The following is a 25372-nucleotide window of genomic DNA, read 5'->3' as shown; positions in this document are numbered from 1 at the left end:
GAATAGACACGCTTTCGACTACATTTACGGTTATTTCGACACAATGAGCTCTCAGTCACATCTGGCATGCTTTTGTTGTGGAGCGCTCCGTTTGACATTGCCAAGCTATGGCCACGCGGCTTTCGGATCACTCGATGCAGACAGATATGGCCACTGAACGAGGTACAACTTACAATAAACACAAAAATGCTTATATGTGCTTGGCTTTGGCATGCCGTTGGCTATATCCAGGCATTCGGGATGACCTGAGGGCGTAAGTGGAGTCGAGAGACGTGGCTGAGAAACCATCATGAGAAATAATTGAAACCTTGGTACCCGGTTAAGTCTACGGAACTTCAATAGAATAAGTTTATATGAGTAGTCTCTTGAGAGAAAAACGAGAGAAACGGGAAGGAAAACGAAAGAAAGCACATGGGAGCATGATTTAATGACTTTCATCGAAACCTTTTTAGCCTCACAAGCCTGACTGACTATGGGACCGAAGCATATGAAAACTAATACCAAACGTATAATAAACAAGGTATGCTATACCAAAAACCAAAAGGAAAGCAAAATAAACAATAGGCCAACACCAGCTTAATGCTGCCCCCGAAACTGCCAGCGCATATAGTGACGAAAGAATAAAAACAAAAGAAAACAAAAAAAAAGGAAGAGTCAAGACCGCGAATGCACACCCATTCACCTAGTCTAATACACTTCGCGGTTGGTGCGGTGGAAGTCGTCCTCTTCTACACCCCCGTCGCCGCGGCCGCCAAACAAGTACGCCGCCTCCATGCAGTAGCCGCCGCCACCGGCGCCAACACCGGCATTGTTCGACATGCGCGTCTCGCTGCCGTAGCAAATCACCACGGCATCCACAATACCACTCAGAATGCCCTCCATGGCGCCGAGGACGCCCCAGCCGATAAAACTGGCGACCAAGCCGACCACGTAGGCATACGCACTGCCCCGGACACTGCCGCCGGCACCGTCGGGAAGCGCAACGCGCAGCTGCCGCGCCGTAATGACCCAGCCGGCAAAGCCGAGAGCCGTCGCCATAATGAAGCGCGTGGCATGCAGCAGAAGCTTGGCCAGCCGGTAGGGGAGCAGTGGCGCCGTCGAACCGACTCCGCCATACCTCTTACGGCGTTGCCGAGCCTGGAACATGCGCGGCGTCAGAGTGGTGGTGGGTGCCTCGGGTGACAGGAACGCTAGCTGGGTAAGTCCCTGCGACGCCGCGGTCAGGTTTTGGGAGTGGATGGCACCATAGGTAAGCGTAAGGGGGTTCGTGAGTGCGGCGATGGGCGTCGGGATGAACGAATAGAAGAATAGGCCGAGACCGTTTGCGAGCCGGACCGGGAGCACGAGGAGAGGGAGCCGAACGGCGAGGGCGAGCAACGTCGACAGGCAGATGGAGCCGAAGATGGTCGTCATCGCGTGGTGGAGGGCCGCCGACACGACTTCGTTGGAGGACGGCGCAGGCTGCACATTGCGATGGAAGTACCACTGGGACACGGTGGCACCCGTGGTAGCACGCTGCACGCCCGAGATGACAGACAGGGTCCAGATGTACATGAGCACAAAGTAAACACCAAGCCACCAGCTCGACGTGCTGATGATGAACCGAGACAGCTTGCTGGAGAAGGAGCCGCCCAGGAAGACCCGCGTAAACATGGCCAGCCACGCCCACGTCCAGAAGACAATAAGCATGAGGCAGCCCATGCCGACAAGAACAAGAGCAGAGTTGGCCGCCAGGATGCGGCTGGAAAACTCAAGAATGTCAATGGACGACCGCAGAGCCGACCGGCCCTTCCACACAAGATACAGCCAGACAACTGCGGATACACCAGGCACAATCGACGCCCAACGCATGACTGTGTCCTGAAAACCGGAGCTTCCCGTCTTGGCGCCTTGGTAGCTGGACACAAGAGGGTATATGCTGAAGGCGATGAGGATCACGGGGACGGCAACAATAATGAGGCCGACCATGTAGCGGGCGAACGATCGGAGGGCGGCGAGCCATACGAGGGAGACGATGACGGCAACGAGGGTGTCAACGGCCAGGAGGTGAATTGACGAGAGCAGTGTCGTGTAGATGGTGTCGCCCCACGGTTGCTTCTCGCCGCCCGTAGGACCCGAGGTATGTAAGTAGACGAGGACAAACGTCGCGAATAGAGACGCCAGGGCAATGAGGTAGATCCAGGCAAAGAATGGGTCGTGCCGGAACAGCTCCATGTCGGACGAGGGCGCACCTCCTGTGACCGCCTGCTGCAAGACGCTACTGCTAACAGGATCTCCAGGGCCGAAATTGGCCTCGCTGTCGGCACCACCACCAGCGCCGTCTCGCAAAAGGCCCAGCTCGGACTCGTTCGTTGAGCCCCGACGGAAGCCAAAGCGACCGGAGCCCTTGGCTGCTGCAAACTTTTGAAACGCTGGTACCGGATTGTCGTCGTCTTCGCGGGGAGCTTCGACAGTCAGATCCAAGGGAGGTTCGCTCTCTGCAATCGTCGATTCCAGTCCGATATCCACCATCTTACCGCGGCTCTCCTGGAGGTCGGGATTGTAGCCGCCGGAATCCTCCTCGTTTGCCGTGGCATCGCGTCCTGGCCGGTGGAAGGTCCGATTCTCGTTCCAGCTGCTTTGTATCCTGGACTCGCGGACTCCCTTCGTTTTGTTTGACATAAAGGCATCGTCGCCGTCTTGTGCGTTACTGGTTGCTGCTGCCCTGGTTCTCCGTCCGCTGTTGCTCAATCGATGGCGGCCGTCGTCGTCTTTGCTGTCACGCAGTGACGCGTTACTCAGCTCGTTGTCTGTACCTGTGCTTTCTTCTAACCGGCTGGCTGCGAACACCCGTCGTGACCGCTGAAGTGCATACAGATCAGCAGCCTCTCTGTCACGCTCGACCTCATCGTCGTCATCAACGCCTTCCTCCTCCTCCTCCACCTCGTGAAACAGAGGCGCATCCTGGGCCGCGGTCGAGTACCGAGAGGCAAAGTTGAGCTGGCCAAACCGTGAGCCAGAGGACTGGTATGGGTTCCCCGAGGCTCCTGTACCGCCTCCACCCCCACCACCGAATCCGCGACCTAAAAACGATCGTCCATATGATCTGTTGTTGCGGGATGGCCAGTCTCCTGCTTGCCGATTCGATGTGTCGCCACCAGTGTTGCTGCCGGTGTCGTCACCGGCCGCTTGGCCGAAGTTAGACAGTCGTGACTGGGACTGTGCCAGGAATCGAGAGGCATCTGATAGATGAGACGTCAAGTTAGTCACTGCGTAGGGCAAAGCTTCCGACGTTTTCTCTTGTGGTAGGTCGTTATCGAGACTACCGAAACGCCCCGAGACAACTCACATTCCGAAAACATCGCGACGTTTCCTCCCCCAGAGCGTCCCCTGCAGGGAAAAGCGCCAACGTCCGAAGCCTGATCTTGTGTCAGATGCTTTTCCCTGATGTAAATTACGGTGGGCGAAACTCGAGCGTCGTTGGTTTTCGTTATCGGTCGTAGGTTTCAATAGCTGTTGATGTTGCGCGATAGGAGAGGCTTATAGAGATAATGTCGGTGATTGGCATACACAGAGTCGAGAGGACCTGTGACCAAGTCGAATGGTGAGGTCACGTAGGTTGCGACGTGAAAGATGCACGAGACTATTGCAGCAAAGTGTGCTGCTTCAACGGTTGTTGGAATTAGGCGATACAAAAGTGGTGTAGTTGCGGTATGTGGCGGTTCAGAAGGGAAGCTGCCTCAGCAGGAGCCCTCAGCACCAGGAGGGGAGCAGATGCGTAAGAATAGTGGTATCGCTAAACGGAAATACTGCGCGTGGAATAAGCAGTGACGTGTGCGAGGAGGCCAAGGGCAGGTCGGGAAAATGGGGGACTGGCAAGCTGGAAACAAGGGCGCACAGAAGTGAAGGGCAAGTCAGCCACCGATGACGGAAGTGTGGTAGGCCTGGCGCGAGGCCGTACTAGTGATGCGGTGGCCGGCCGTTCTTTGAGGTTCTAGATACAATGCTTCGGTGGTGGCGAGCGATACGCTGCGTGGAAAGGCGTCAGAGGCTGGCAGCTTGGAAAGGAGAAAACGAGGCATAGAAATGTGCAAAATAACAGTGAACTGAGAGAAAGATACCAAGGGGTCGGGAAGAGTAAAAACGGAAAGAGAGACAGAACCGAGGAGGCTCGAGAAGGAAAGAAGAAAAGGCAGTCACAATCGACAGCCACCGCTCATTGTGGACGGCCTGGCCCCAGATGAGGCAGACAGCATGAGAAACCCTGGCGGCAGTAGCGCCACCCGCGAAATGAGTGGTTGCCGTTGTTCCTTCTGGACCGACTCAGTGCCAGCTGCACTTGTGCAACGGCACTGCTGCGGCCTGGCTGCTGTGGGGCCCCTACGATACAGTGGATAGCATTACTGGATTGCGCTGAAAGTGAAGTCACAGGCCATGACTCTGCGCGGGAGGAAAGAGCGACGGAGGATCAGCCACTACACCGCTGGTGAATTGTCGTGTGCCTAATAGGACATACATGGATATCGCCAGGTGCCTCTATCAGTTCATTCGCTTTGCCTATTGGGTTTGCACGGCAGCCTGCAGGCAGCGTTTTCTGGCACTGAAAAGAACGAGGGCAAGGAGAAGAAACGAAATATGGGCCAGAGGTCACAACCCGAGACATAGAGCCATAAGATCAGAGGCAAAAGGGAGTGTCAGAGAGTGTCTCTTGCCAGCGTGCCCACATCTGGATCCCGGAACAATGGGAGGATGACACAAAGAGAACGAGAATGATGCCGTCTTTCACAGGCCGCTGGCGTTATCAAACATCAATCAACCAAAATGCGGCGCCTCCAGAGAGCTAGCGCCAGACACGCCAGGCCCCACTTTAGCAAACCGCTGGGTCATTCGGACAGCATTCTGGCATTCCTAGCGGCGGAGGAAAGGGAAGGAGCGACACACTGAAAGTAAGGCGGCGACCCACCTTGCCAGCATGACCCACCCGAGCAATGGGGAGAGAGCCGGCTTCATCTTAGAGCCCACGTGAGAGGCGACGGCCTGCCGCCTGCCAGTTGCCAATTCTGCCATCCCAAGATACGGGACGACGGCGTCTTCTCCCAACAGTTTCCAAACGCATTTTGCTCCCCTGACCATTCTATTAACGTGTATTCTCTTTCCCTTGGCAACCAACAACTCTCGTTTTCGTCTTTTGACCAACTCCATCCCATTCTTTGTGCGAAGATCCTCCACATTCCCTTACCTTTCCAGCGATACCGGCCGTCTGTTGTTCCCAGCCTTTCTGCAGCTTACGCCGAATCCCAACTCGAGCTTCTCTCAGCTCTCCAAGATCAACCAACACACTCTTCTCCTCCTCTCCTCGTCGTCCTACCTCCCCATGTCGTCGTCCCCACCGCCGCAATGGGACTACATTGCCAAACTCGTGTGCATCGGCGACTCGGGCTGTGGTAAAAGCAGCTTGACCATCCGCCTCTGCGAAGGCCGCTTTGTCACCCACCACGACGTCACCATTGGCGTCGAGTTTGGCAGCCGCATTGTGCCCGTCGGGCCGCCCCATAGCCGTGCGTATCTGCCAGCAGCAGCAGCGGCGGCCACTGCATCCTCCTCCGCAACGACACCTGGTACATCCACACCCAACTCTCTCAACTCGTCTGGCGGGCCCGTCCCGTCCACAATATCAGCCAGCACTCTCGATGGCGGCCTCCCCGACCCGCCACGTGCCAAGCCTGCCGAGCCGCAAAAACACATGAAGCTCTCGCTCTGGGACACCGCCGGCCAGGAGACGTACAAGTCCGTCACCCGGTCGTACTTTCGCGGCGCCTCCGGCGCGCTCCTCGTCTTTGACCTCTCGCGCAAGCAGACATTCTTGCACGTCAAGGACTGGCTCGACGACCTGCGCCAGATTGCCGACCCGGACATTGTCGTGGTGCTCGTGGGCAACAAGGCCGATTTGGCGTCGACTGACGCTTCGGCCGCCGAAGGCGACGGGAACCAGCGGCAGGTGACCCGCGAAGAGGCCGAAGAGTGGGCCCGACGCAACGGCGTGCTCGAATACGTGGAAACGAGTGCCAAGAGCGGCGAAAACGTGGAGCACGCCTTTTTGCGTGTGGCCGACCGCATTTACCACAACATCCAGGCCGGGCGGTACGATCTCAACGACCGGCGGTCGGGTGTCAAAGGACCTGGTGCGGCGGCGGCTGCGGCGGCCTCTGCAGGCGGGGGCCGGCCGCTGCGTCTCGACAACGGCGCATACGGCAAGTCCAACCGCTGTTGTTGACGGGAATGTTTCTAGTCCATCGTAATATTCATGCAAGCGTTGCTCTTTTCCATGCTCTGTAAGCATTGACCTTAATACATTTTACACTTTGTCCCTTTTGTACACAAGTTTTGTACCACTACGATATCATGGTTTTATTATCAATAGGCTCTTTAGCAAATATCAAAGATTTCGGTGCTAAAGCTGCGCATATACTTGTCGCTTATAATCTGGTACTTTATATTCTAAGCATATGCCACTCTGTGTGATGTACTGAGTCATGTGTAGTTAATTTTGTACTTGACGCTGCTGTTTGGGTGCGACAAGCTCTCTAAAAAAAACCCAACAAATAAAAAACGATATGCTCGCAATAAACGGCATAAAACAGGAGCTAAGGAAAGAAGAAACGACAAATGAAATCATATTGTATTACATAGTAAACAGTAAGAGGTGCTGGGTGTGAGTTGTGTGTCCGTCATTGTTGTTTTTGCTCAATGAAAAGGGGAGACGATAAAGGAAAAGAAAAGTTGGAAGGCAGGAGAAGAATATGCGTCCTTCCCCTACGCGAAAAAAATAATCCCAAAAATGTAGCCAGAACTCCCGCCCGAGGCCCCCGTCTCTTTTTAAAAGCTACGTGTTAATCCTCTATCCATGTCTCCATTTTTGGTAGCAGATGGTTTTCGTGTTTGTGCGTCTTTATACCGGCGTGACATTATTTCTTCAGCGAGTCGCCTAATTGAACAAGCCGATAAGCTGTAACCGCACTTGAACATAGGCCGCACTTGAACATAGGGACAAGATTCATGTGTTTCAGACAATCCGAGTATGCCTGGCATTGCTTGATTTGGCTGTGACCGGGATGCATAATAAATAAGATGAGCGTGCTGGGGTTCGATACCGACGTGATCCGTTTAGTCCGAGATTCTCCAGGTGTCGAACCACTTCATGTAGCGGTACTGGGCGTTGGGGCCGACCATACCCCAGCAGATGGGGATGAAGTAGATGTAGAGACCGATCGTGGCCGCGTAGAGGACACCAAACGCCGCGTAGCGGATCGCCGCAATGCGGTTCTTGAGGAACCAGTCGGTCAGGAAGCCGAACGTGAGCACCGCAAAGTACAGAGCCGGGTAGTAATGATGCACATAAGTGACACGAGCCATGATGACGAACGGCAGATAGTGCAGGAACCAGCCAATGACCGGGTAAATACCGGCATAGTGGATGTGGTCAATGTCATCCTGGGACAGCTCGGTGTAGCCACGCTGCCACCGGATGGTGTACCAGGCAACGAGAGCGGCAAAGACACCAAGGCCGGCCGTCGAGCCCCAGTAGACAAGAGGGTTGCCGAGCAGGAAGTACTTGACGATCTTATCGTCCCAGCCGCACATACGCAGACCGACGTTAAGGATGGGCCACTGCCACCACTGCGAGGCAAGGTCGTCCTGCTTGTCCGGGTCGGGAACGAGAGCATTGTTGCTCGTCATCATAGCCACGTTCAGGTGGACAAAGTCACGAAGGAACGGCGACTTGTAGACGCCGGGGTTGCCAGCAGGCAGCTTCTCGTTCCAGTGGGCCTCGACATTCCAGTGCGTATAGGTGTCTCTCGGGCTGGTGTCCTTGGCGCACGTAACCTCGATCTGTCTGAAACCCCACTGGGGAAGGTTGGTGTTGCCGGCGCGAAGGTAGCAGCCCATGACAGTGTGCTTCAGGCGGAACGAGGTCGTCAGGGTGCGGATCTTCGACCGGTCGCGCGATGCGACGTCGTCAAGAACCTCAATCTTCCAATAGTCCTTAGCATCGCCAACTGTCAGGTTGCCGTAGCAGGACACTTCCTTGTCGGCCTTGGTGACCGGAGCCGAAATCTCGTGCGAGTGCAAGTTGCGGCCGGTCTGGGCGTGGATGAGGCGGACGACGGTGTTGTCGCTAATGAACTTGGGCTCCTCGTCGTTCTCCCAGTTGGGCTCCTCGCGGGTCGGGTAGAAGAACCAGTCGTTGTTGGAATCCTTGTGGTGGTAGCAGGTGATTTGCTGCTGGCCAGAGCCCTCGGGGTAGGTCTGGACGTGGGAGTGCAGGAGACCACCACCGTAGCCCATATTCTTCAAGGTCACACGCGAACCATAGGCAACCTCGAGCGGGCTGTTCTTGCCGACCTCAGTGCCCTCCAGGTTGGCCTGGAAGAGAGAGCTCATCTGCGCATCGCCAGGGCCGGTGCGGGTCAGGACAGCAAAGTGGACGTAAAAGCTGGCCAGGTAAACAAGGAAGGGCAGGACGATCAGTCCTCCAACACGCGCAGCGACGTGTGCGGCGAGGACAGTCTGTAAAGAAGCTAGTTAGATACTGTATTGGCATATTGGCCCATGGCGACTCATATGATGGATTGCGTGTCCGGTGGATGCGAGGCGTACCGGCTTGATCTTGATGTCGCCAAACTTGTTCCACAGGTCCTCAGCGGTGTACAGACCAACCATGGCGGTCACGAAGAGGCCGACAAGCTTGACACTAGTGACGCAGCCGATGCTGAGACCGGTCATGGTCAGCCAGAAGAACCACTCCGGGCTGAAGCTCTTGTCTTGGGTGCGGTGGAACTTGGCCCAGCACAGGACCGTCGACACAGTGCCGCACAGGAGCATGGAGTCAAGAAGGATGAAGCCTATGCCACAATATTAGTACCATCGATTTGCTCATGAGCAAGGAGAGAAGACGGGCGAGCGTGGCCGTACGGGAGATGGTCGTGTAGCTGTTCTCGCACAGAATCATGAGGGTGACGAGCCAAACAGCAGGGCGCGAGAACTTCAGCTCGCGGGCGGTGAAGCTGTGCGTCGGATAGTCAGTAAATAAGACACCTATCATCCTTTGCGCAACAAGGTATCTGGGGGGACTTTGGACATACTAGGCCATGGGAACAAGGAAGATACCAAACATGGCATTAAAAGCACGCATGGTCCAATAGTCAATCTCAGGCGGAAAAGTCTCGCCCGACTTAAACTCAAAAGTGCCATTGTAGCCCGCGATGTAGCCAGACAAACCGACGAGAAGCTTGCCGAGAGGAGGGTGCACATCGAAGTAGAACGTGCGCTGGAGGTAGTGAGAGCCGAACTTGCCAAAGCTGTAGTGGAACAAGAAAAAATGAAGAGGTTAGCAAACTTGTCCTCTCTGGTTCAGGCCCATCCGAACACCCATTGGAGGTGATATTGATGGGCGCTTCTCATGCCGCCCCAGGCGTCAAATTGGAAAGAAAAGCAACAAGAAGCGAAATGGGGAGAACTTGCTGTGCCTCGTCCCAGGTGACGATGTTCGAGAGGCCAATTTTGTAGAGGCGCGTGAAGAGGGCGACGGCTGTGAAGATAATAGGGGCCCAGACGACCTCCCAATCCCCAATCAGTTGCCAGATGGAGGGCGACTGGGTCTTCCTGGCCACGTTCTTCTTGTTATCAGTCTCGACAACAGCTGCGGGCGTCGTGACGGACGGGTCGGCAACCGCCGCACGTTGACGGAGGGTGTCTGTGTTGGAGGGCTGGGCGCCGGAAGCGGCCACAGCGGCCTTGTTTCCAGCCATCGTGCCGAGGAGAGACGACGTTCGAGTATGTGACTAGTAGGCGCGGAGAGAACGATGTCGAGAGGAGGTCGAATCGAAAAGTACAAATGGGACGGTAAGGCCTCCGCGCAGCTGTGCGATCGACGGGAGGGGAGGGGGGAGGAAGAAAAGAAATGGAGAAGGGTAAGAAACAACAGAGCCTCGTGTGAACACGAAGTAAGAAGAAGAGAACCAAAAAAGAAATGAGCGAATGAAAGAATCGAAACAAGATGGTCGTGAAGGGAACGAAGAAGAGAGGAAAAGGAAAGGGGGTGGTTCTCGCGACGAGAATCAGAACAAGGCAGGGAAGGAGAGAAAAAGCCTATGAAGTTAAAAACACGTTTATGGATAGAGCCAAATAGGAGGCAGGGGTATGGGGTGGCGCAAGGGGTAGAGGGACAGGTCCAGAAGGAAAGAGCTCCTCTAGCGTACAGGAGACATTGAAAGTCCCACGAGAAAGGAAAGGGCAATGGGCTGATGATGTCAAAATAGGGAGTTGCAGACAAGACAGTGGAAAGAACAGGAGATTTTCTGGCGATAGGCACCAATTTCATAAAGTCCCTATGAACGCCGAAACCAATTTACAACAACGGCGTCGTGATGACAGGGCAGACGGGGAGGGGGTGTGCAATTGTGGTTGGCAGTGCGAGCGACGAGAGCACCACATGCTGGCAAGTTCTGGAGAAAGTCTACGACGGAATACGGAATAGGAAGGAAGGGAGCTCTGTTTGCACGCGTAAAACAGTAGACCAGCGCGGCAGAGCAAACATGGAAAAGGGATGGCGGCTGTGTGGGTGGGACAATGAGCAGAGGTGTCCTTTTCGTATTGATCGAATTGGCTGCGAGAGCACCAGGATTTGGTGGGAGCGGCAGAGCAATGCACAACAGCTGATAACTAGACGCCAAAAGACGCCGAAAACCGTGCCTGGCCTTACTTGTAGCGCGATTCAGGGCCGCTATTTTCAGCGCCGTTCGTGCCCAGTCCAACGCGTAGAAACCGGGCTTGATACCCTGCAGCCAGGACCCGTCTGCTGCAAACCGTGGCGGTGGGCTGTGTGCGGCAGGGGTGCTGCAGGCCCGGCCAGCTCCAAAAACGCAGCCAACACTTCTGGGATGCTGGGGGACTGCAGAACTAGGTAGGCCAATCACATGCAACAGTCAGTGAGAAGCTTCCACCATATGCGGGTCTTGCAGGAGAGCTGAAGCGCAGCGAAGAGACAAGTGTTAGTTTCTAGGCAGGATCCACATGGCCGGATCGAGCAGCAGAAAAAGGGACAGTTGGAGCAATGACAAGGAAAAAAGGGACGAACGACATTGCGGCGTCGAAATATTAGAGAAGCAATTCCGGGTTTTATCGTTGTGTGTTTTCATGGAAGAGCCATAATGTGACATATTAAGAAACTGCTTCAAACGCAACACCCCCACACGAGATAAAGTATCGTACTACGAAATTATACGGTGGAACAGAGGCAATGAGACGTGGTTTGTCTGTTGACGACACCCATGCAAAGAAGATCTGTGAACTCGCGCTGATAACGGAACGATGTGTTTTGAAACACACACACAATATCGACGGCGTCAGGGGCTGCTTTCACCCTGGGCTCAGCCTTCTGCGTTCGCAGCTCTAGTTGCGTTGTCCGGTTCAATCGGCGCCGTAATTCGGGCTTCACTAACATTACAATATCGTCCGAGAAGGCTTTCCGTTTCATGTTTTGCGTTCATGACCTAAAAACAAAATATATGTTCACGCATTATTGAAGATGGATCCCCGATCAACTACACACAATACAAGGAAGAAACCCGTACGACGTACAAAAATACATTTCCCGCCCAAACAACAACCAACGACGGGCAATGTGTTGATCACCGAGGCAGCATCGAGTGGACGACACAGACGGGCAGAACAAGCAATCGGGCAGCCAAGCTTTCCAAGTCTGTTGACCACGGCCAGACCCAGGCCGCAACGTGATTGCCGCCGCTAGCTCTGGGGAAACTGCTGAGACTGCACCCCGGCACAGTTGATCGCCCTCCCGTCGAGGCTGCACTTGGGCCAGGAATACGTGGTCGGCTACGTAAGCCTTGTCAGGGCTCCAATTAACCCGCGGCTTATTCTGTATTTGGCACCCATTTTGCTGTTCGAATGCATCTTTTGAACCCTTCTTTGCAGGTAGGCACAAGGACATACTCTATCTGTTCTATTAAGATGTGGCTGGGCCTGAGGATCGACAGAAAGCTTGCCACGATTAACCGTGAAAATGCACATTCTTACTTTGATATCATATCCAGCAGTCGTGTCCATCCCCCTATACTGTCATTCCATATGGAGGAATTGAGCGATATCTCGTTATGAATGCAGCGAATGAGGACTTTGTTTGGGAATCCCCAAACCGCGAGGCGATTCGAAAGCCAGTCTAGGTTGGTGCTCCCTTTCCCGGCTGTATTTCATGTGCAAATAGCCTCGCCATGCCATCATCCGGGGGTTGGTCCAATATGATTGATTGTAGTTGTGGTCTCGGCTAGATCTGGAATTGTCAGCACAAACTGCTGTTATTGGCGCTGTTTGCGGCTAGACCCTCTGAAGGGTCAACAAAATAGCCCAAAGCTTGGGGACACCAGCAGAATGACAGAACTGCCACTGCCGTAAAGTGTTGGGCACGTGCAGCCGGATACTTCGCGCGCACCTGCCCCACAGACGGCCAGACAGCCCCCACCGTTCCGTCCGCCCCATCCCTGCTCCTTCGTCTTTTGGCCACTGCCATTTCTGGTGCAGGTCCCATTTGATCGCCTGCCGTTGCTCACGATTCCCGTTCCCGTTGGACCTCTACCTCTGTGACTCTCAACAAAACATGCCTCTGTTGCGCTCTCTGCCTCTACCCTTGGCTCCTTATTAGACACCTCTCGTCCTCTTTTGTCTCGTCTGTTTTGGGCTTGTGATTCGTCCATCAACGTACGACATATTGCCACTTTGGTTTTCATCTCAGCGCCATAGTCGCCCCACCATTTTTGTTGTCAACAAGACATCGTTATCGGCATAGCTGCTCCTTTTTTATTTTGGCCCAATGCCCTCTCTTGTTCCTGACTACATCATTAATCCCGTCTTGCGCCAAGCACGCCGACTCTCGTCCAACTTCAACTCCCCGGGGCCCGAAACGCCGCTCGACCAGCCGCTCGGGTCGTCCGATCTAGATTCGTCGACACTTGACGACGATGAGATTGTCGGGCCGTCACAAGGGCCGCAGCAGGCTGGCGGGGCGTTAGGCGGCCAGACAACCGCTCAAGGCCCGTCTGGACTGTCACGACTTTTTGCTTCCGCACGCACCTTTACTTCGAGTCCCTCCGCGAACACTTCTGCTGCCGAAAGCCCGGTACCATCATCGTTTCGTTCTCAAAATACATTTCTTCGACACAGCCGTACGACTTCGTTGCAGACACAGCAGGAACAAGATCAGGAAGACCAACTGGTGTCTGGATCGGGCACCGCCGTGGCTGCACTGTCAACCTCAGCACCTCAAGGACAACACGCGCATCGACGCAGCAATGCAGCCGAGATCGGGCTTGAAGACCCCTTTGGGTTGCTGAACGTGGCGGACGGGGCTGGGGAGCATACTGGTGGAGCTGGCCAAGGGTCGCTTGGGATGGGTACCCCGGCCTCCCTGCCGACGGGGTTCTATGGGAATATAGAACTGCCTGAAGACGACGGCATGCAGGCCTTGCGGCGGCGCATCCTGGCGGTGCAGTCGCGCGACATTGCCGCAGAGGACAAAGCGAAGATGATGCACAGCCTGTTGATGGAAAGCTACCAGCGCTCGAGAAAACCCGCGTTTCCACTGCGGCCTGTGACACCATCAAGCCCCCCGGCTACTGCAGCTTCGATCCGGGACGAAGCGCCCGCATCATTTGGCCCGCTCGAGTCCCTCAAGTTTTGGCATGCTGCGTACTCCCACGGAACACCACTGCCACAGACGCAGACATTTAGTCTGACCGAAGACGATATACGGCCGACCTACGTACCGGATGCGAATGTGACAGGCGACGGAATTGCGCGTGATGAGGAGGGAAGGCAGCTGCTGGGCTGTGAGCACTACCGCCGGAATGTGAAGCTGCAGTGTGATGCGTGCGAGCGCTGGTATACCTGCCGGCTGTGCCACAATGACGCCGAAGAACACGTCTTGCCACGCCGTGACACAAAGCATATGCTATGCATGCTCTGCGGCCATGCACAACGAGCCGGTGATGTATGTGCCAACTGCGGTGAGTCGGCTGCCCGCTACTTTTGCAGCATCTGCAAGCTGTGGAACGACGACCCGGACAAGAGCATCTATCACTGCAACGACTGCGGCATCTGCCGTGTCGGTGAAGGTCTAGGCAAGGACTTTTTCCACTGCAAGGTATGTTTATGTCGTGTCGATTTCTTTTTCGTACTACTTTATTGTATATGTTGTTGTTCCTAACTATCTGTCTAAGAAATGTGGTTCGTGCATTGCAATCAACCAAGAAGAGTCGCACCGCTGCCGAGAAGGTGTCATGGACTGCGACTGCCCCATCTGCGGCGAGTACATTTTCACGACGCACAAAAAGGTTGTCACAATGAAGTGTGGCCACATGATCCACGACGACTGCCGCGCCGAGTACATCAAGCGGTCGTACAAGTGTCCCATCTGCAACAAGAGCGTCGAGAACATGGAAAGCATGTTCCGCCGGCTTGACAAGCACCTGGAAGAACAACCAATGCCCGAGGAATATGCCAACACGCGCGCTGTCATTTTGTGCAACGACTGCGAGGCAAAAACATCCACCACCTACCACTGGGGTGGCCTGCGATGCGAGGTCTGCCTCTCCTACAACACCGTTGAGCTTCTCTTGCTCAACCTACCAGCAACACACAACGGGCAGAACGCTGCTGCTGAGACGGGCCAGAGCGCGCCCGAAGATGCCTCGGATGCGGCAGGAAAGGCAGCGACAGAGGGCAGCACCGCCGTTGGTTCCCAGCTGGGGATTGCGGCTCACAGCGCACTACAACCAGCGCCTTCTGTCCCGTCGACACCATTGTCGTCAAGTCCACGGCCAGACAGCGGCATAGCCCTCGCCCATCCTAGATCCCCACCGCTGATGTCTTTCCGGTCCGCCTCGCCGGCCTTTATGACATCGCCTACGCGGGCGCCCGTTCTTGCCACTGCACCTCCCGGCTACTCCGAAGAGGGCTTTCAGTTGGAAGGTGATGAGGACGACTACCAGCAGTCGTCTGACATGGAGGACGGTGACATCCTTGGCCTTTTTGACCGCCATGCTGCCTTATCATGGGGGAGACGCAAAGTCAGTCCATATTTCGGTGGTGGCAAAAAGGACGACTCAGACGCCGACAACGATGACGATGAAGACGACGACGATGACGACGACGACGACGAAGATGAAAACAACGACGAAGACGAGGAAGAGGATGACGATGATGACGAGGAGCCGATCCAGCTGTTTGGGCACCGATAGTGTTATCCCCTCCCAGTTGACTATTGTGCCACCTCTTCGACGCAGTAGTACGTAAGGTCAACCTCCCGTTTCTCAACGCAACTGATTACAAAATACAGAACGGGAATTTTTCGTTGAAAAAAATGAATTGTCGTGTTTTGACAATTGTCATCATGCTCGGACCGAAGAGACTCCCAACAAAACCAAGGAAATCCACTTTGGTCATCCTTGTCTCCCCAAAACCACACTTGGACATTTTCGGCAACGGTACATGCATGCAGACATAATGGAGTACTTGCATGATATAGACTGGATACTACAAACCACGACTTTTGACAACGACGCATGAGGCATGATACAAAATTTTCGTTTTTCTATTTGCTGTTCCTTCTTTTGTTCTGTTTTGCTTCTGCATTTATACGGCGCGTGGGACAAGGAACATATATAGCTTACAGCGAGACTTTTGGGTATTTTCACGCATGGCACAAACACGCAGACGATACACATATATGCATAGCAAGGAAATTTGAGGTCCGACGGGCCTGTTTTAGCCGTTTCATTCTGTCTATTTTCATATGCTTGTTTTGTCTAGGCACGATTCTTTGCAGCTTTCAACAAACTTGGACAATGGGACACATGCGATTGTGACAAGGATATTCGTTGTTTCTTTTGCTTAACCGAAAGGGCTTCCTGTTTCTGGTGTCTTTCAAATTTGTTACATCGTATAGTGGCAGCATAATGTTATGCATTGTTTATCTTCACACTTTTATCCTCGTGTTGCATCATACTGAAAGACATTTACTTCGAAATCGTCGAAGACGGTCGCTTGCGACGTGGTGTTGACAGGTATGTCGATGTGTCCTTGCAGGCTACAGCGCGGCCTCTCATGCCATGTTGTCCCTTATTCAAAGCGATGCCACCTAGAAGTCTGTCCAGACGGTATCATGGGCCTGCAGCCAGAAGCCCGTTCCATATGTCAATACAGACGGTCCTGTTTAAGCACGCGTTTCCTGCTCCCAGTCGCCAGTCCATATACGAACCGACGGCATCCCTGTCTATGTCTTGTTGGAGTACGGGGTCCATCGTCTTTGATGCTTTGACCATTTTGCCTTTATTCCCGTGCGCATGCTGAAGTGTTTTGTTTTCGTTCAATCGTGTTCTCGTTTCGTCGTATTGTATGCTGTCGGTACGCCATTCCGGCACGGTCTCGTCGTCGTAACTATGTCACCAGCAATCTATCGGTTCTGTTGCGTCGCCATGTATTGTTCCACCTGCTGGCCTGTCTCGCGCAGCTTCATCACAGCTCTCTTATGTGGAGGAACGGTATAGTTAGCGTGTTGGACGCGCTCATTTTCGTGCCGGACACGCTCATTTTATGGACAAGACGGTGGCGAGGGAAAATACATACTGCTAGGGCAACGGGACTGACGCCATTCTCGATCATGGAGATGCAGATTGACAGCGTGCGGCGGTCCAGCTGGCAATTCTATTTGGGCAGAAAACAGTCAGCAAAAAGCGCGAAACGGCGGATTGGCGAAACGGCGGCAAAGAGCGTCGCTTGGGCACGAACAAGGATGGTGGACATCTCGTGAAGGATGTCGACGGCAGCCTGGGCGGCCGCCTGTTTTTCAGTGTGGTCGGCGGGCATGTTGTCGCTGAGATAGTTGCGGAGTTGTGTGTTTGTTGGACGTTGTAAAAGTTGAGGTTGTGTGTTGTGAACGGATTGGAGATTGACTTTAGCGCGATGCGGGGAGAAGGCAGGCGCGACGCTGCGCATGAGGTTTCCTGCCACACACGCGCGCCCCACATCGTCGTGCAGGGCGCAAAGTAGGGAGTATGACTTCGAGTACTGGTCGCCTTGGATCCCAGTAACATTTCTTGTTTTTTTCAAGCAAATAATAATCATGGCTGTCAGCTTTGAGTCTTTAACCCATCTGCCTCGCTGGATTTCAACGTTTGGAAAAAGACACAGAAATTGCATGGCTCGTTATACATTCCGGAAAGTAGAAACAAAAACATGAAACCAGAGGTATCCAAAAGAACCAAAAACGCCTTGTCTGCGCCCGTTCGTCCAGTCCGTAGTACAGTGACCCAATCCCTTCCAATGTCATTATGCCAGAGAGGGCCCTTTGGCCGCCATTTGGCCTCTTGCACTCGCGCTCTTGTCGTCTCCAGTCTACACAGACTTCATCGCTTCGACAAACAGCTCCCGCATGCCTTTGAGCAGCACCACCAGCTCCCGCGTCTCGTTGACACGCTCGAGCAGCCGGTCGACCTTTTCGCGCTCCAGTTTCGGCCGGCAGTGCCGTACGGCGTAGTCGCGCTGCGCCGTATCCAGCTCGAACCACGCCTCACGCGCCCAGTCCTGGTCATCAATGTGTGTGTATACGAAGCGCAGGCGGTCATCGTTTCCGGCGCCCTCCATGGTGAGGCACAGATTGGTGACCCAAAAGTCGAGTTCGGGCACGTTGAACCGCGCCTGTGCCTCGCGCTGCCGGGCGCGAGCCTGCTGGGCGGCGATCTTGGCATCGATGGCCCGCTGCGTGTCGGCGACCTGGCGCGCGAGGGCGTCCCGCTCGGCTTCCTGGCGGTCGCGTTGGCTTTCGAGCGTGGCGATGGCCGCCTCCATCTCCTGCTTCTCTTGTTTCTCCTTGGCCATGGTCTGCTGGAGGCTGTTGGACTTGAGCTGCACAATCTCGACGTCCCGCTTGCGCATTCGTTCGTCCTCTGCAATTGCGTTAGTTCTGTGCAGGCATCTCGTTGTCGCCCGCCCACAGACTCCAAACACGTACCCTGTAGTTCTGCCACGTTCATCCGGAACTGGTTGCGCTCCTCGAGCACCCGCTTGCGCCCCTGCTCGATGAAGCCGTCGAAGCGGACTGTGAAGCGTGCCATGCGCTCACGCAGCGCATCAAAACCAAAATCGATGCTCGGCAGCTGGTCCGCCATGGACGGCCCTGTCGTCGCCGTCGTCTGCCGGCTCGTCGACATGGACGGCTCGAATGTCGTCGACATTGTGAGGGGTATAGGGTTGCGGTTGTTGTCGGTATGTATGGCGATTTGTAGGTCGTATTGTATTTGACAACGCCGCGAGAGCAAGGAAAGGACGTTCAATTGTCGCGATATCTGGGCGTCGCGTGTCGTCGTGCGCCGTGTTGATTGCTTTGCAGTTTGCACCGGTGAAATCGAGTCTCGCGATTCTGCCGCTGCGCGCCATTGTTTATACTGTATTTCTTCTTTGGGACTAGGGCCTGTCGCTCTGGTGATTTTGGCAGGCGCAGTGCGGCGTCTTATTTTTCCTGCCGCATCCAGCGACAGTAGACCCACATTTCAGCGTCTAGCGTCCCAGCTTCACTTCACCAGCAAAACGAAGCTTAGACTTTTGGGCTTGAAGAAACGGGTCATGCACGACAGCTTTGCCCGCATTCAATCTTGGATACTGGTGTCATTTCTCATTTCTCGTGTGCTCTCAACTTGCTTCACATAATTGACCAATATTGACCGCACTCGGCTCGTTACGCACTTGCTACAAGCCACGACTCGCAAGCCCATCAAAATATGACATTATCGCCTCAGACTTTTGTGAATACGCCGCACTCCCACCCAGATGGCTGAGAGGCACCGGCCTGGGCAGCCTGCGGGTGCAAAGGTCCTGCCTACCAGTCTTGTACGCGACCACCGTGCCAATCACTTGGTGTTTGGCCACCTCGGCCGTCTGACCTATGTCTCTTCCAACAATCACGACAACGGCCATGATGACGATGTCGACGCCGAAGACAGAAAGGCAGCCATTGGCAAGCTGCTAACGAACCGGTTTCCCAGATCAGGTAAGCTGATACCATATGGCTTGGTGGCTTTCGTTTTTTGTCTTCCCCGGGCCGCTTGCTCACCAAAGCTAGTGCACACATTTCAAGAAGTTGCTCGTTTCCAGCAGTGGTATCCGCCAACGGCGGTAGACACCTCTAGTATCCGGACAGCGCCAAATTCGTATCTGAACAAGCTTCTTGTCGATGCCCCCGAGGCTCTGGAAGGAATGGCGGGGCCGCTGTATGCCGGTTTTCTCCAGGAGGCTCTGGAATCTGAGCTCTACCAGTCGCCTCGGACAAGACTGCCGCTTCTCTCGTATGGCGAGATCACAGACATGAGCGGCCGCGAACCTGTCGCCCGCCCTGCACTGGCCATGCCCACGGGCCAGTCGGGCCATGCCCTGCGCATCGTGCAGGCCCAGGCGGAGGACTGGGGCTGGAGCACCGACGGAAGCGCAACAATGAGGCTGACCAACATCGATCCCGAGGACGAAGGCCACTGGTGCGACAACGCCCTGACGATCAACCAGATAAAGTTCACCGCGGGCAGCACCTACTACGTCCATGGGAAAAACAACAATGCAAAGCGGCCGCTGAGGTGGATTCTCGTCCAGACAGCGGCCGAGACCATCATCTTCCAGCCGACGCTGCACGGCGTCCCCGTCCAGAATAAGCATTGTGCTTGCGATGACGATGTGCGCGGCCTGACGTACATTACAGCGGACCCGTTTATCCGCATTCCGACTAGTAAGACCGGTGGCCGCGCCCACTGCGACGTGGCATTCAACCCGGCCACCGAGACGAATCCGCCGCAGATTGCCATTATCGACGAGGGCGGACAGTGGACAATTTGGAACATCACGGGCAGCAGACATACACGCAAAACGGGTTTGCTGCCGTTTTTGCACGCAAGGGGCACCGTTTCTCATGGTCCTGCTGGAGGGCCGCCGGTTGTCGCTCAAGATCTTGGTCATCTGCACAGAATTCTTTGGCTGCCGAAAATCGACGAGGATGCGCCCCAGTCAAACACGCTCCTGGTCAGCAATGCAACGTCTGTCAGTATTACCGCCGTCGAAAAGCCGGACGGTGTCTTGCGCACGTTCAACGCAGTGCACAGTATCGGTGTGGATATTGTCCTCGATATCCAGGTGTCGCCAGTCAACACGGCCCATGTTTTTGTCTTGACGACGACCAATGTCTTTTGGCTCGACCTCTCACCCCTTCAAGCTGCACGAGCGTCGAGAGTCTCGTCGACGCTATCAAAGACGTCAAAATCGCCAAAGCTGACGCAGCCTCTCCTCCTACTTTCCTGCCCCCATTTGCGAGGACCAGACGATAAAACGTTAAAGATATCTGTGGCCAAGGCCGAGTCGTATCAGGGCAACGATGTGGCAGTCACACTGGTATATTCTATGAAGCACCCCGAGGTAGCCGTTTTCTGGTTTCAGCAGTCCTCGGATGGAGAGGAGTCGACATTCCAGCAACAGGTCTTTCAGCTGGCCCGTCCACCCTTTGGGCCGCATGGCGACAAGACAAAATCCCGCCTTCTCGGCCAGCAGACGATGGTTTTGCTCCCTAAAACCGTCCAAATACGCGGGACCAACCCGAAACACATTGGACCGATCGGATGCGAATACGCACAGAAGGGCGTGACTGTTTTGCAGATACTGACACTGGGTGCCGACCTGAGTCTCTGGTCGTCTCTCTGTGTGAGCTCGTCGGGACCCAAGCCTGTGAAGTTGGCTCCTTTCCCTCCTGTTTTAAAAAGGAGACACTCGGAACGACAGGGCAAGATCGAAAAGAGGTGGAAGGCCGGCTCCAGATATCTTCGAAAAAGTTTTGTAGTCTCCGATGGGATTGAAGAACACCTGCTCGGCACAGGTCCTTTGATCGGCCAGAATGGCCAGCGGGGACTGGCCGCAGGGAGCGCTTCTTACATGGGCGGCCGCTCTGGCCGACCCGTCGAGGTGTATAACATGGCTCGACTCTTCAATCTCCTGAACAGACACATGGACAAAGCTGCAAAGTCGGCTTACGAGGCGACCGACATGGTCCGGGGGTTTCAGAACCCATCGCCGCTGGACATTATTCGGCAGATTCTCGACATTGCCACTGAGCATGGAGGCTTTGCCTACACGACATTGTATGTGTGAAACTCAATCATATACCGACCAGGATTTGTCTTTCAGTCCTCTCCATCATGCTAACACTGATAGGCTCAATATTTCCAACTACGACTACATCCTAGAGTACGGGGCTGATCTCACCGATTACTCTTGGACGCGGCAGCTCGCAGACGTCGAGATTGGGCCGATTGAAGATAGCCGCGTGTCCATTTCGAACCAGTTGCCAGAAGGAGACGTCCGAAACGGCGGCGCATCGACCCTGTACGACACAATGGCAGGGCTCTGCCTGATTGACAAGGTGGGTGACGGCCAGGGTCATAACAGTGCCGATGCACGCCGTCAGGGTCTTTTGGCCTTTGCGACTGTGCAGCTGTTCTTCTCGCAGATCAGCATGGTCGTTATGCCACGCCAGATGGCCATGGCCGGCAGCGCGAGAACCACGCCAGGGTTTGAGGACGGCGGACTCAGCTCCGCTTCAACGCCCTACTCGGCTCACTTTCCCCGGTCCGACGCCGAGTCGCGCTTCCGCAACCACTTTCTTCCGTCGTCGCCGGCGCTGTCACAGCTGCGGGAACCACCGTCGTCTGCTCGCGGCGGAATTCCAGCCTGGCTCCCGTCTTCGTCGCAAGACGACGGTAGAGGCAGTGGCGGTGGCAGCGGCGGCGGTGTTGGTGGTATCCTACCATCACTCGAGGGTGGCGACGAGGCGGAGGCGGACAGCAATGGGCAAGCGCCGATGGAGGAGGCGCAAGAAGATCCTGTTGTGGCACGCTTGCGTCAGTACGCCAAGTCCATTCGGTCGGAGCCGGCACGCAAAGAAGGCGAGCTGCGCTTGTTGTCGCACTGGCAGCTCGGCAGCGACCCAGAGCAGTTCCAGTGGGTGCCCTTGGGAGCGGCAGGTGAGGCCGAGGAAGAGTTACGCCGCCGGGCGCAAGAGGCCCAGGAGCGGCGGCGCAGGCGGATGGAAAAACGGGCCATGCGGGACCGCGACCGGTTGCTGATGTTAGGCGGCGGTCTGGGAGGAAGCAGCATGTCGTCGCCCGCCGTGCCGCGCATTCAGCCTAGCAGCCAGATTTTGCCAAGCCAGATCGTGTCGAGCCAGGTCATTCCCGGCCAGAGCCAGAGCCAGATGCACCACACCATAATGTCGGGCCGGGTGCTGCCGTCGTCGCAGCCTACCATCCACAGAGGAGGACCGTTGAGTCAGCGGCCCAAGAAAAAGAAAAAGCCCAAAGTGGCACGCGGGTTCAAGTGAGTCCAGTGTGCCGGCTTATATTGCATGTATATACTATACTGTACGAAATACCATGGGAAAAGTAAAGTGACCGACGTCCAAAAAGTTGATTGGTTCATAAGAAACGGTGAAAGAAAAACTGTCGCTTTATCCGACACGAAGCAAAACGTGTAAGCCGGAAAAGTCTCTCTGTTTAGCAAAACCAATAAAAATAAAAGAAAAAAAATGAGAGACCGTAACAGTTCGAGGCTGTCGAGACTAATCCGTTGAGAATACAACGGTTATAATGGCTCAGCTTTAAGCCATACTCGATAAGACGTTGCAGTCAATGTACGATTGTTCATATGAATGCAATTTTGTGTTCGACACATGTGTCCAGTAGGCCATCTGTGCCTTTCTTCCTTCGTACGTCTCTGGCCCAACTTTTTCCTATCCAATATCCAAAATAAGGGGCTAGGCCACGAGAGACCTGGACAGGCGCAGATTTATTGGCGTGTCAATATGGCGTGGTCCATCTCATGGCACGCTCAGCACAAAGCCCAGGCTTACGAACACGGCCCTCCTAATCCCACTCGTCGTCCGACTCTTCATTATCTGCGCTTTGTTAGAAAGGGTCTGACAGGTACTTGTGTGGAGAGCACAAAACGAATGGAAGGGAACAAAACATACCACTCTTGCTGACTTTCTCCTTGCGTTTCTGCAGCTCCGCCATCAGGGCCAGCGAGCCTGCAACGTTGCCGCCGCCACCAGCACCAGCCGGTGGCATCCCACTACCAGCCGGGCCGCTGTCTGCACTGCGCCCGCCCACTTGTGCTTCACTGCGATCGCGAATCTGACTCTTGTCCACCTTCTTCAGTGCCTGAATGCCACCTGCATTCTGGATACCCGCCAGCACTGCAGACCTGTCTTGGCCAGGCTTCGGCAGGGGCGGTCCACCACCAGACGGCGGCGGAGGTGGTCCAGGAGGTGGAGGCGGGCCGCCCATACCACCAGGCGGTGGCGGCGGAGGAGGAGGTGGAGGAGGTCCACCAGAGCCACCTGGAGGCGGGGGTGGAGGGGGTGGTGGTGGGACACCGCTCATGCCACCGTTGGGGTGAGCAGGAGGAGGAGGTGGTGGTGGTGGCGGCGGAGGAACACCGCTCATGCCACCGTTGGGGTGAGGCGGAGGAGGTGGTGGTGGTGGAGGTGCCGCCGAGGGACCAGAGTTCCGAGCAGGCGGCGGTGGCGGCTGCATGGGGACAGGGCGCGTGTTGGAAGGCGGAAGGGGAGGGGCACCTCCAACTGGGGGCCGTGGTGGCGCTGGTGGTGGTGCAGATTCGCGTGCTGGTAAGGGCGGGGCGGGGGAGCCAGAGTTGCGGCTGGCTGGAGGCGGGGGAACGTTGCGCTGGCCATTGAAGGGTGGAGGCACACCAAACCGGCGTCCACCGTTGCCGTTGTCGTCGTCGTCGATGGCCGTTTTTGGAGGGCGCGGTGGCGGCGGGGGGCCCGGTGTGGTTGGCACGGGACGGCTCTGCTGTTGCGGCGGCATCCTCGAATGCGCGAACTTACCGGCATCGGCGAGGGCCGGTGGCACAGCGTATTTGGGCCGCGGCGGGGACGGCTCACGGGGGGGTTCGGGTGGCGGTGGCGGCGCGGCGGGCGTTGGGTCAGTTTTGGCACCATACCGGCGAGGCGCAGGTGGTGGAGGCGGCTGGCCTCCTGCCCGTTTGGCTGCTGCCGCACCACCACTCACACCACCTCCGGGAGGAGGCGGTGGTGGTGCACGCATGCCTGGCCCACTAGACGCCGCAACAGCAGCAGTTGCTGCAGCAACTGCAGTAGAGGGTGCAGCCGACGGAGGTGGCGGAGGCGGCGGGGCCGCCGCTTGTGGAGGAGGCGCTGATGCTGCTGGCGCTGGCGCTGCCGGTGCCGGTGCAGACTGTTGTCGCAAGAAGTCGACGATGAAGTCCTGGTTGTCGCGTATGAACTCGTCGGTGAGACCCTTGGCCCGCAAGTCGTCGCCAAAGTGTTCGCGCCAGTTGGGGTCGAAGGCGTCGAGAGTCGCAAACTCAGACGGCGGCGTCGGGCCGCGGCCGCTGTTGATACTACCTGACCGGCCGTGGCCGAATCCAGAGCCTTGGCCCGGTCCGTAGCTCCGCGGAGATTCGGGTGGTGTTGGTGCAGATGAGTGGCGGTGGCCGCCGAAAATGCCGCCGAGTCGCGAATGCTTGTGACCACCTGTCGTTGCGGGAGCGGCGCCACCGAAAGGCATGGCACGCGTGGCCTTGCTGGCGTTCTTCTCGCGGTCGTCCATCTTCTTTTTGAATTGCTTGGCCTCCTTCTCATCGGCAAAAGACAGCCCCGCGAGGCAGTCCTCCAGCTCAAAGGTGTGGAAGAAGACACGGTCCTGGTTGTAGTTCCACGTGTCGTAGATTTCCTGGTCCCAGATTACACCACGGTTTCCGGACTGCACGGGTTAGCCAAAGACGAAGACGCAGGGGAGAGAGAGCAAATGCAAGGGGGAGGAGGAAGGATAGGGGGAGATCACGAGGGAGACGTACGGAGATGTCCACCATCTTAATCCAGAATGTGTTGCCGACGAGGTCGTTGCAGAGCACGGCAGCGCCCTGCAGACCGGTGTCCGTCCATTTTTGGCGGTTGGGAAAGGCAATGTAGAGCTTGGCGACGGCGACGGCTTGGATCTTGTTGTTTGCCTTGGGCACGAAGCGCTTGACGGTCTCCTTGTCGGCTTCGCTCAGGACCGACGGCATGGTGGGTACGGGGGACGGGGGAATTGGAGGAAGAGCGTCGGCCGGTCGTTGCTATCAGACCGTAAAACAGTAAACATGAAAGACCTCGACAGCACGCGGCGTCGGACTACCGAGAAATCGAGATGCCCCTTTTGGGCAAATGAGCAGGCGGGCGATAATATGAGGCAGGCAGACGGGTAAAGGAGCG

General features: G+C 55.7%; 8 protein-coding genes across 8 annotated transcripts; 3 read left to right on the top strand and 5 right to left on the bottom strand.

The window, feature by feature from the left end:
- Positions 1 to 687: 687 nt before the first annotated feature.
- On the bottom strand, positions 688 to 3341 carry SPBR_09074 (uncharacterized protein; the record flags this gene model as incomplete). Its single annotated transcript, XM_040767200.1, has 2 exons — positions 688 to 3221; positions 3329 to 3341. 2 exons carry the CDS (start codon positions 3339 to 3341, stop codon positions 688 to 690), a joined length of 2547 nt encoding a protein of 848 aa, XP_040619552.1.
- A 1610-nt stretch (positions 3342 to 4951) lies between these two features.
- Positions 4952 to 6253, top strand: SPBR_01747 (uncharacterized protein; the record flags this gene model as incomplete). The annotated part of the gene is made up of 2 exons (XM_040760057.1): positions 4952 to 5001; positions 5227 to 6253. 2 exons carry the CDS (start codon positions 4952 to 4954, stop codon positions 6251 to 6253), a joined length of 1077 nt encoding a protein of 358 aa, XP_040619551.1.
- An 890-nt stretch (positions 6254 to 7143) lies between these two features.
- SPBR_01344 (dolichyl-phosphate-mannose-protein mannosyltransferase) lies at positions 7144 to 9788 on the bottom strand (the record flags this gene model as incomplete). The annotated part of the gene is made up of 5 exons (XM_040759655.1): positions 7144 to 8547; positions 8638 to 8882; positions 8953 to 9044; positions 9123 to 9307; positions 9498 to 9788. 5 exons carry the CDS (start codon positions 9786 to 9788, stop codon positions 7144 to 7146), a joined length of 2217 nt encoding a protein of 738 aa, XP_040619550.1.
- A 3077-nt stretch (positions 9789 to 12865) lies between these two features.
- Positions 12866 to 15290, top strand: SPBR_01378 (chy and ring finger domain protein; the record flags this gene model as incomplete). Its single annotated transcript, XM_040759689.1, has 3 exons — positions 12866 to 13171; positions 13235 to 14194; positions 14271 to 15290. The coding sequence occupies 3 exons, from the start codon at positions 12866 to 12868 to the stop codon at positions 15288 to 15290; spliced, it is 2286 nt and encodes a 761-aa protein (XP_040619549.1).
- Positions 15291 to 16504: 1214 nt separating this feature from the next.
- Positions 16505 to 16917, bottom strand: SPBR_02112 (mitotic-spindle organizing protein associated with a ring of gamma-tubulin 1; the record flags this gene model as incomplete). Its single annotated transcript, XM_040760421.1, has 3 exons — positions 16505 to 16576; positions 16678 to 16755; positions 16840 to 16917. 3 exons carry the CDS (start codon positions 16915 to 16917, stop codon positions 16505 to 16507), a joined length of 228 nt encoding a protein of 75 aa, XP_040619548.1.
- Positions 16918 to 17445: 528 nt separating this feature from the next.
- Positions 17446 to 18284, bottom strand: SPBR_01973 (uncharacterized protein; the record flags this gene model as incomplete). Its single annotated transcript, XM_040760282.1, has 2 exons — positions 17446 to 17996; positions 18062 to 18284. The coding sequence occupies 2 exons, from the start codon at positions 18282 to 18284 to the stop codon at positions 17446 to 17448; spliced, it is 774 nt and encodes a 257-aa protein (XP_040619547.1).
- Positions 18285 to 18876: 592 nt separating this feature from the next.
- On the top strand, positions 18877 to 22456 carry SPBR_01243 (uncharacterized protein; the record flags this gene model as incomplete). The annotated part of the gene is made up of 4 exons (XM_040759554.1): positions 18877 to 19096; positions 19169 to 20782; positions 20957 to 21218; positions 21292 to 22456. The coding sequence occupies 4 exons, from the start codon at positions 18877 to 18879 to the stop codon at positions 22454 to 22456; spliced, it is 3261 nt and encodes a 1086-aa protein (XP_040619546.1).
- A 541-nt stretch (positions 22457 to 22997) lies between these two features.
- SPBR_01422 (actin associated protein) lies at positions 22998 to 25185 on the bottom strand (the record flags this gene model as incomplete). The annotated part of the gene is made up of 3 exons (XM_040759733.1): positions 22998 to 23029; positions 23105 to 24881; positions 24976 to 25185. The coding sequence occupies 3 exons, from the start codon at positions 25183 to 25185 to the stop codon at positions 22998 to 23000; spliced, it is 2019 nt and encodes a 672-aa protein (XP_040619545.1).
- Between the last annotated feature and the right edge of the window lie 187 nt (positions 25186 to 25372).

This window comes from Sporothrix brasiliensis (genome assembly GCF_000820605.1).
Source record: "Sporothrix brasiliensis 5110 chromosome Unknown Cont18, whole genome shotgun sequence".
Lineage (NCBI taxonomy): Eukaryota > Fungi > Ascomycota > Sordariomycetes > Ophiostomatales > Ophiostomataceae > Sporothrix > Sporothrix brasiliensis.
Note: the sequence above shows the minus strand (reverse complement) of the source record. Positions and strands in the feature narration are given on the sequence as shown.